This window comes from Melanostigma gelatinosum (genome assembly GCF_949748355.1).
Source record: "Melanostigma gelatinosum genome assembly, chromosome: 17".
NCBI lineage: Eukaryota > Metazoa > Chordata > Actinopteri > Perciformes > Zoarcidae > Melanostigma > Melanostigma gelatinosum.
Genome location: NC_136650.1, coordinates 11,878,989 through 11,889,501, shown reverse-complemented (window position 1 = coordinate 11,889,501; position 10,513 = coordinate 11,878,989). Strand labels below are relative to the sequence as shown.

The window sequence follows — 10,513 nt, the reverse complement described above, 5'->3', positions numbered from 1 at the left end:
AAGGCATGCCTTGCATCGCCTTCCAGAAACTGGACAGGAGCCTTTCGGATTTGATGAAAGAGAGACAGTCACACCTGACCCTGAATGAAATCCGCCCCATAACACGTCAGCTACTTGTGGCATTTGAAGCCCTGAAGGGTATCTGCATCATTCACACAGACCTGAAACCTGACAATGTTATGTTCGTCAACCACCAGGATGATCCCTTCAGGGTGAAATTAATTGACTTTGGTTTGGCCATGTCAGCCTCAGAAGTAAGAGAAGGAATGATTGTGCAACCTCGTGCATACAGAGCTCCAGAGGTGATCTTGGGCCTCCCCATATCTGGAGCCATCGACATGTGGGCACTGGGCTGTCTCCTGGCAAAACTGTACTACGACCGGGCCCTCTTCAATGGCACAACACCATACAACTTAATGAAAACTGTTTGCCATCTACTCGGCCAGCCAGAAGACCACCTGCTGAATGCTGGAAGGTGGACCAAGCGGTATTTCAACAGGGAACACTGCTCTCCCAATTCAAGATGGACACTAAAGACATCAAAAGAGTACAAGGAGGCAACCGGTAGCCAGCCAATTTCAAAGTGGAGTTTCGACACTGGCGAAATTTTGGATGAAACAATAGAGTTCTACTCAATTGCAAATATTTGTGTTGAAAATGTAGACTTATTGTCATTTTATAATCTCCTAAAACGGTTGCTCGATCCAAATGCTGCAACAAGAATCACCCCCGGTCAAGCCCTAAACCATGGTTTTGTTACAATGGCTCACCTGGTAGATCACATGGACACCTCTTATGCAAATGCTGCCTGTGATTTGATGGTCGTCTCCCCCCCATATGATTCAGATGAATGTGATGAATCAACTGACTCAAGAGATGGATTCTCAGACACAGACAGCTCCAGCTATGAGAGTGCAGACTCCATAGCATACAATGTTGATCCTCCAACTCCACAAGAACCAATTCAGATACAAGAGCATCACATACTCTGCAACAATTCTGTACAATACATTGTTTCAGACTTAATTGCAGAAGGATGTTTTGGCAAAGTTGCCAAGTGTATCAATTTGGCAACATCCGAGACTGTGGCCATCAAGATCAACAAAGACGTTAAATATCACGTCAGAGAAGTGAAAATGCTGGAACAACTCAGGACCCTTGACCCAGAGAAAAACAACTTGGTGACATTCAAAGACAGTTTCATATTCGAAGGCATGTCTTGCATCGCCTTCCAGAAACTGGACATGAGCCTTTGGGATTTGATGAAAGAGAGACAATCACACCTGACCCTGAATGAAATCCGCCCCATAACACGTCAGCTACTTGTGGCATTTGAAGCCCTGAAGGGTATCGGCATCATTCACACAGACCTGAAACCTGACAATGTTATGCTCGTCAACCACCAGGATGATCCCTTCAGGGTGAAATTAATTGACTTTGGTTTGGCCATGTCAGCCTCAGAAGTAAGAGAAGGAATGATTGTGCAACCTCGTGCATACAGAGCTCCAGAGGTGATCTTGGGCCTCCCCATATCTGGAGCCATCGACATGTGGGCACTGGGCTGTCTCCTGGCAAAACTGTACTCCGGCCGGGCCCTCTTCAATGGCAAGACACCATACAACGTAATGAAAACTGTTTGCCATCTACTCGGCCAGCCAGAAGACCACCTGCTGAATGCTGGAATGTGGACCAACCAGTATTTCAACAGGGAACACTGCTCTCCCAATTCAAGATGGACACTGAAGACATCAGAAGAGTACAAGGAGGCAACCGGTAGCCAGCCAATTTCAAAGTGGAGTTCCGACACTGACGAAACTTTGGATGATTCAATAGAGTTAGCCTCAAATTTTAATATTTGTGATGAAAATGAAGACTTAACGGCATTTTCAAATCTCCTAACACGGTTGCTCGATCCAAATGCTGCAACAAGAATCACCCCCGGTCAAGCCCTAAACCATGGTTTTGTTACAATGGCTCACCTGGTAGATCACATGGACACCTCTTATGCAAATGCTGCCTGTGATTTGATGGTCGTCTCCCCCCCATATGATTCAGATGAATGTGATGTATCAACTGACTCAGATGGATTCTCAGACACAGACAGCTCCAGCTATGAGAGTGCAGACTCCATAGCATACAATGTTGATCCTCCAACTCCACAAGAACCAATTCAGAAATACCATGTTTTAGACTTCATTATAGAAGGATGTTTTCGCACAGTTGCCAAAGTTGCCAAGTGTATCACATCATGGCTCACCTGGTAGATCACATGTACTTGGTGTACATGTGATCTACCAGGTGAGCCATGACATTCTTTTCCATGACTTTCTCTTCTATGAGTTGATCCCCTGAATTAGTTTAGCCTTAGGTTTTCTCCGGGTTCTCCGGTTTCCCTAAAAAAATTAATAGGTTATGTTAATTGGTCTATCACTGAAAGGGGAAGTGAATTCCTTCTTCAGATGTTAAGACTAATTTACATGGCTCACCTGGTGGATCACATGTACTTGATGTACATGTGATCTACCAGTTGAGCCATGACATTCTTTTGTATCTGAATTGAATGTCGTGGCTCACCTGGTAGATCACATGTACTTGGTGTACATGTGATCTACCAGGTGAGCCATGACATTCTTTTCCATGACTTTCTGTTCTATGAGTTGATCCCCTGAATTAGTTTAGCCTTAGGTTTTCACCGGGTTCTCCAGTTTCCCTCAAAAAATGAATAGGTTATGTTAATTGGTCTATCACTGAAAGGGGAAGTGAATTCCTTCTTCAGATGTTAAGACTACAAACATAAAATACACTTTTGGGCGTTTTCTGGTTTCGTCCCACAGTCCAAAGTTGTCTGTGTCAGCTTTGAGAAAATAGTGATGTGGCCTAATAAAAAAAGAAATATATATATATATTTATAGTGATTTATGATTAATTGTTGTAATTGAGAATTTAGGAAAAATTCAAAGTGTTTTATGATGCAAGGCATCTCAAAGTGCTTTGCTTCTAAAGGTCAACAGAGAACAAAAGTTATGATGAACTCATTTGTAACTTTAGTACAGTAGTACGGTGTAACATGTGTTGTGGAATATTTCTTAAACTATTCGGGAGTGTAAAGTGTAAAGTGTTTTCAAATCAATGTCAAATGAAACAGAGTCTTGATGAAGGATCAAAGTTGTAATCGTCAATTTATTTGCTTGCAAGCAAAAGAGAGCAGTTCTCAACAGACACGTATCGCAGAGTCTTGTGAGGAGTACCCCAAAATCATCTTCATGCATGCTACCTTTATACCCACAGACAAGAGAAACCAGCTGAAACAGGCAATGTCTGGTGTATTCCCTGCCACAATAAAAGTAGGCTTGGTTCTATGTCAAGGTTATATATGGCCTGCAATTGTCTTCTCCTGTGCTCTTTGATCTATGTGGATGTTTAGGTTCAGCTAGAGGTTTATGATACAGCTATGTGGATGTTTATCTTAAAGTAGAGGTTTATGATACAGCAGGCGCTGTCAGTCGGACGGAGAGCACCCAATCCAACCCAATCCAACCCAATTTGAGACCTTATAGTGTCATATAAAGGTGGCTAAAGAAAGGAAATGAAGAAAAAACACTCCCCTCCTACAGTTTTGTCAGTTTTCAAGTTATTTCGTAATTATTTATATTTAAACTAATTCCAATATAAATTAGTTCATTTGACATTTACAGTGACATTTAATGCACATGTACAGTACCCCTAGGAATGTACATGTGCATCTGTTTCCTAGCATGTATAACTGTTAGCACAAAGTGAGACCAGCAGATGTCAGCATAGCGGAGGAAAACAGCTGCCAAATAAATAGCAGAATGAGTGCCAGGGCCAAAGCGCTAGTTAAAGTGTGTCCTGGCAACAAGAGGTTCCTTTGAGATATGTATGTCTCTCGCTGCCTTTACAGCCCTGTTATATTGTTTCTAACTAGGGTTTCTTTGTATAGTGCCCTTGCTGGAAGAAGTTATTCCTGAATGCATAACAAAATGTGAAAATTAACTTTTTCCACATGCATGTGCTCATTTCCTGCACTGCAAGGTTGTGTAACAAAGGCTTAAACTGAAGGGGGTTTATTCAGCAGGACATTTCAGTGAAAAGTCTTAATTTCCATATGAATAAAGGAATCAAGTGAAGTAAAAGTAATTCGATTTAAATGAATTGGTAACAAATTGACTGAACCGAAATAAAGTCTTCAGTGGAAATAAATTGACTGCTCTCAATTAAAAGTAAGAACAAGAAACATTTTTTAAATAGAGCACTTTTGTATACCAAACTTAAATTGCTCTTTGACATAAATACACAACGGTATGTATCTTTAAATAATTCTGTAATCACAATTGGCGCTGGATCTACAGGTACAGGTACGTACATCATAATATATAACTGATGAGGGCCACTTGAGTCTCTCCAAAAGTTTTCAAATGCTATGGTGTCCTCAGGTTAGCGTAGCTCCAAACACCAACAGCTCACTTAAAATGAAACGCATTCCCAGCCATACAATGTGCAATGCTTCTCCGACGCCGACGTCAGCAAGAAATACCGTTCATACGAATCCTTTTCCTGGCTGAGTCAGGCTGCTAGCTGTGGGGTTGAATCTACACCAGGCAAAACCCTGAAGATGTTATAATTTCTTCCATATCTTTGAATTTGAAGTCTTACTCCTCCAACTAAGCTCTGCTGGCAAGTTAAGTTTCGATTCACGATAGTCACGTGCTCGCCCACTGACCAATCACAGCACACTCTGCATCGCGGCAGCGCGTGCACCTGGACATGAGCGGCACGTAATGCTGACGACATTATAGGCCGCTAGCGGCCGCTGACACGTCAAAGAATACGCCCAACATGTCAAACTAAAGATCTGATTGGTTGAACACTATGACAATCAACAATATCGTCCCCATGTACTTTAATCTGCACTGGCGGCAGAGCCGAGTCTGCAGGCATCTGGCATAGACACACAGAGGTGAGATCTGAGAGCAACTGAGGAAGACAGTAGCTGTGCAATGAGAAAATAAGATTATGGGAAAAATGTTTTTATAAATTATAATACATGTAGTGCATTTAAGAACAATTATTAAATTATAAAATAAATTCTAATAATTTTTCATTTAAAAAAAATATATAAATAGCTTTGTGATTCTGTTTAGGCCAGCAGAGAAGGCCTTGCAGGCCCTGACGGCCCGCCACTGTAGTATAGTATAGTCAGACATCAAAGTGGGTCAAAAACCACGCCTCCATCAGGTTTTATTGACTATTGCTCTAGGCTACACCCACACTGGGAAGGGACGCTTGCAAAAGAAAGCCAATAAAACCTGATACAATATAAATAATTGTTTGTGAAAATGTTTTTGGCAGAGCATTTAAAGATATGTTAGAATTTGTCGAAGATATACATATGTTTTTTGAAAATGTTATTGTTTGAATGATTGAAAGGGCTGTAAATGCCCGAAATACCAGGGGCATTTTATTGGAACAAGATTTCAATAAAACATAAATATGCAACAGATTAGGCAAATCCAAAATCCACAGCCTTCAATGAATCCTCTAAGCCTTTTTTTTTTTTAGCTTTCTCCATCTATTTCTCTCTGACATTGGCTCGACATTCAGAGTTATTTGTTTTTACAGAGAATAGTGGCTTTTGCTTCAGAAAACAGAAACAAATCACTACTTGTAAAATGTGAAAAATAAAAGTCCTTCCCCTGCAGTGACTGAGCTTAATCGAGTCAGCATTAAAATACATAAAAGTCTTCCTTTTCTTACCAGAAAAAAAGTCTGTGGAAAGTCTATAATAAACACGGTGTTGATGCTACATTAAGGCAAAACCCCCTACAGACACGTGGAAAACTTCCTTGGTAAAGTGACTGTCGTTTTGTTTTTTACTTAAATATTGTCTTTGAAATTAAATAAAACTTGAAAATGAAAAGCTTTTCAAAAAAGCAAGCAAGTATTGCACGGACAGATCTCCTTGTACCCTTTAAAAATATCAACTCACTAGTACACCCCAGAGGAGAAATCTACAGAGGAAGCAGCTGCTGCTGGACACATTCCTATTTCTCTTTGTTTATAATGTGGTACTGCATCTAGTAGAAGAGCATTTTGTGCTCATCATTTTTTACTTTGTTGGCATTGAGATAAAAATGGAAAGGTGCATCAGTCTATGAAATCAGGCTTGTTGTTTTGGACAAGTGGCAGTTAATCAACAATACCCGTTCCAAGGTGAAGGAGGCTGTGTGAGTGTCAGCAAGATGCTGCATTCGTGTTCAAGCTCACTGGTTCTGGTTTCTGGTCATTTCACTCTCTTACACACTAAAACTCAGCTCTCAAATCAAAAACATAAGCTTTAAAATTATTATTTTTTTAAAACAGTGTTTAGCTATTCTAAAACACAACAGTCATCATATGGTTCAGGTTCTGGGGCGAGGAGCCTGACGCACAAGTTCAAAAACAAATGTGTCGAGTCTGTATCAGGTCAACTGATGCAATAATTTAAAGACAATGAGAGCCGAAACTAAAAACTAAATCTTGTGGCAGGGGCTGTATAAAGCAAACAAGATCTGGACAGAATGACATGCAAACCAACAGCAACAATACTAACAATCACTCAGACGTCGATGGACACACACACACACACACACACACAGGGGTTTGAGTGTGTCGATCTTTGAATATGCTCAGGAGTTTCTATATGTTTGGTAGTTCAAGGAGTCCAGGCAGGAAACAGACGGACGATAAATGTTCCTTCTGAGACGAGTGTCCGGTGAAGTCGTCTCTATGCATGGTAGATCTTGTGGTCGTACTCTGTTGTAGAGCAGCTGTGAGGAGAGGCCATTTCTCTGTGAATGGGCGCGGGGATGCTGCTGCGGTGTTGGTGGTTGTCGGTCAGCGTCAGGTTCAGCAGGCTGGTGCAGGTGGGCAGGTAGACGTGCTGCACGTGCTCCACCTCCGACCGACACACGGGACACATCTGAGGGTAGAGGAAAGAAAAAGTGTTTGAATTAGTTTATTCTCCAATATTGAGCTAATTTAGGCTTTGAGCCAAAGTGGTTCAACTAATGCGTTAAAGTTGTGAACCCAATGGCAATATATTTTGGCATGCTTAGGGAATCTCCTCTAACATTAATTTCATGGCCACATTACACCAAGTTAACGTTTGTACCAGTCTTGTAATGAGTGATAAAGTGGGTCAAAGCATACGTTGCCAGTAAACACGTGACTTAAAACCAAGGAGGTGTCAAAGCCAGCAAAACGGTGCACGCTAAGAGAATGTGTCACCACAACTGCTCAGTGGCACGGCAACTGGCTCTCTCATCAAATGAGCTGTGAAGAGTAATGTTGACTGCAATCAAGGCAACTAATTAGGCACCTCTCAGGTCATCCGTCTGTTATTTACCCACCTTCACCCCCATACCCACCTTCTACCCCCTTGTAATTGACCTGTAGCTGTAATATTTGGATTACAATCTCAGAGTAAAACTAATTAACCGCACCGACCTCTGAGCGACTCTTCAGGCTGCTCCTCTTGGGTCTGAAGAGGACATCCTTAAAGTCCAGTTTGAGGTCTGAGTCCACGCGAGGCATCTTGGCTGGCCAGAACACCGACGATGAGGATGATGAGTATACAGAGGAGACTCTCCTGAGGAAGGCTGCTGCAGCAGTGGTGGTCGCTGGTCCCAAGCCCCAAACACAGAACCCGAACCTCCAGGCGGCCAGCGTATTTATAGCAAAGGGGGGCCCAGCTCAGCCCCGGCCCCCATGGCTTTATTTGGGCATGGACTCTCTCCCCTCTATCCCCCTTGCTCTCTTTCTCCCTCCACTCCTCCGGCATCCTCTCTCTCCCCCCCTCTCCTTCAGCAGAGTGGCAGGAGCAGCAGAGGCCAGGCGCCTGACGCATACACACACTCAAACACACACACACACGCGCACACACACACACACACACACACATTCCCTCTTACACCCACAGACATGATAGAATTGTAGTGGGTTGTGTGCTGCAGTGCTGAAGAGCACACCTGCTGTCCAGTTGGGGCATTGCTCCCTGAGCTCATGGCAGACAGCATAGAGAGAGAACAGGGAGAGGTGGAGGGGGAGTGGTAAGTAATTCATTCGTCTTGGATTGTGGGCAATTGGGTGTTATAACACTTTTCTTTGTAATTGTGTTTTCATATTCATCTTTCCTTGATCGAATGTGTTTTTTTAATAGTTAATACATCTGTTTCATATTTTGTTTCACAATTACATAAACTATTCACATGAAAGACAAGAAAATACATCAAAGTTTAACCATTTAGTGCACCTGCAGCTGTGATCCCTTCTGTTTAGAGCATATTGCATAGTCTATTCTTACATTTTCTATTGTAAAAGATCCCTTCCTCTCAAAAATGTGTGTGGAAATCTTCCAGTGCGCATACACTGAGAATGGATTTTTCAGTGGACCGGGAGACATCTTTCACGTAAAATTAACATTACAGTTTTAAGTGAAATCATAGAAATAAAAATGAATAAAACGTCCAGCTATACACTGACATAGTTTGATTTAACTACCCTGGGGTATTCCAATAAGACATTGAGTCTAATGGAGCAGTTGGTTGGGTTAGGGTTAGGTGAAGTCCACTGACCCATGTCTATGACCAGCACAACATTTCCTACAATTTGACCTAAAATGGTTGATAAAGACTGCACATTATGGGCATGAAGGCAAGTTGTTTTGAAAAATTACACAATATTTTTCAAGCTCCACTCCACGGAATTTAGAATGCAGAGTTGCCATGGTGACATCACATGTGATGTTGCCATGGTAACATCACATGTGACTTTGATGTTCTAGAACTTACGTCCATTCATATGTCATTGATGACGTCACAAGTTCTAGAACATCAGTTACATTTTGACATCACATTCACACAGATGTTATGCCAAGTCACATTCATATAGTCTATACACATGATATTTCTCGAGACAGAATCACACTCCCACAGCAAGACAAGCTCCTCTGAATCTACTCAACTTGGATACTATTTGGAAACATTTGACAGGAAAAATGTTTCAGCTAAGAAAGGATCACATACTCTGCAACAATTCTGTACGATACAAAGTTTCAGACTTCATTGGAGAAGGATGTTTTGCCAAAGTTGCCAAGTGTATCAATTTAACAACATCCGAGACTGTGGCCATCAAGATCAACAAAGACGTTAAATATCACGTCAAAGAAGTGAAAATGCTGGAACAACTCAGGACCCTTGACCCAGAGAAAAACAACTTGGTGACATTCAAAGACAGTTTCATATTCAAAGGCATGCCTTGCATCGCCTTCCAGAAACTGGACAGGAGCCTTTTGGATTTGATGAAAGAGAGACAGTCACACCTGACCCTGAATGAAATCCGCCCCATAACACGTCAGCTACTTGTGGCATTTGAAGCCCTGAAGGGTATCGGCATCATTCACACAGACCTGAAACGTGACAATGTTATGCTCGTCAACCACCAGGATGATCCCTTCAGGGTGAAATTAATTGACTTTGGTTTGGCCATGTCAGCCTCAGAAGTAAGAGAAGGAATGATTGTGCAACCTCGTGCATACAGAGCTCCAGAGGTGATCTTGGGCCTCCCCATATCTGGAGCCATCGACATGTGGGCACTGGGCTGTCTCCTGGCAGAAATGCACTACGACCGGGTCCTCTTCAATGGCACAACACCATACAACTTAATGAAAACTGTTTGCCATCTACTCGGCCAGCCAGAAGACCACCTGCTGAATGCTGGAAGGTGGACCAAGCGGTATTTCAACAGGGAACACTGCTCTCCCAATTCAAGATGGACACTAAAGACATCAAAAGAGTACAAGAAGGCAACCGGTAACCTGCCAATTTCAAAGTGGAGTTTCGACACTGGCAAAACTTTGGATGAAACAATAGAGTTCTACTCAATTGCAAATATTTGTGTTCAAAATCTAGACTTATTGTCATTTTATAATCTCCTAAAACGGTTGCTCGATCCAAATGCTGCAACAAGAATCACCCCCGGTCAAGCCCTAAACCATGATTTTGTTACACTGGCTCACCTGGTAGATTACATGGACACCTCTAATGCAAATGCTGCTTTGATGGTCGTCTCCCCCCCATATGATTCAGATGAATGTGATTAATCAACTGACTCAAGAGATGGATTCTCAGACACAGACAGCTCCAGCTATGAGAGCGCAGACTCCATAGCATACAATGTTGATCCTCCAACTCCACAAGAACCAATTCAGAAATACCATGTTTTAGACTTCATTATAGAAGGATGTTTTCGCACAATTGCCAAAGTTGCCAAGTGTATCACATCGTGGCTCACCTGGTAGATCACATGTACTTGGTGTACATGTGATCTACCAGGTGAGCCATGACATTCTTTTCCATGACTTTCTCTTCTATGAGTTGATCCCCTGAATTAGTTTAGCCTTAGGTTTTCTCCGGGTTCTCCGGTTTCCCTAAAAAAATGAATAGGTTATGTTAAT

At 42.1% G+C, this 10,513-nt stretch overlaps 1 protein-coding gene across 1 annotated transcript; it reads right to left on the bottom strand.

Moving 5' to 3' along the window:
• Positions 1–5,182: 5,182 nt before the first annotated feature.
• On the bottom strand, positions 5,183–7,681 carry LOC306791278 (E3 ubiquitin-protein ligase MYLIP-A-like). The gene is made up of 2 exons (XM_079287929.1): positions 7,507–7,681; positions 5,183–6,979 (listed from the first exon to the last, which is right to left on the bottom strand). The coding sequence occupies exons 1-2, from the start codon at positions 7,591–7,593 to the stop codon at positions 6,785–6,787; spliced, it is 282 nt and encodes a 93-aa protein (XP_079144055.1). The 5' UTR covers positions 7,594–7,681; the 3' UTR covers positions 5,183–6,784.
• Positions 7,682–10,513: the final 2,832 nt, after the last annotated feature.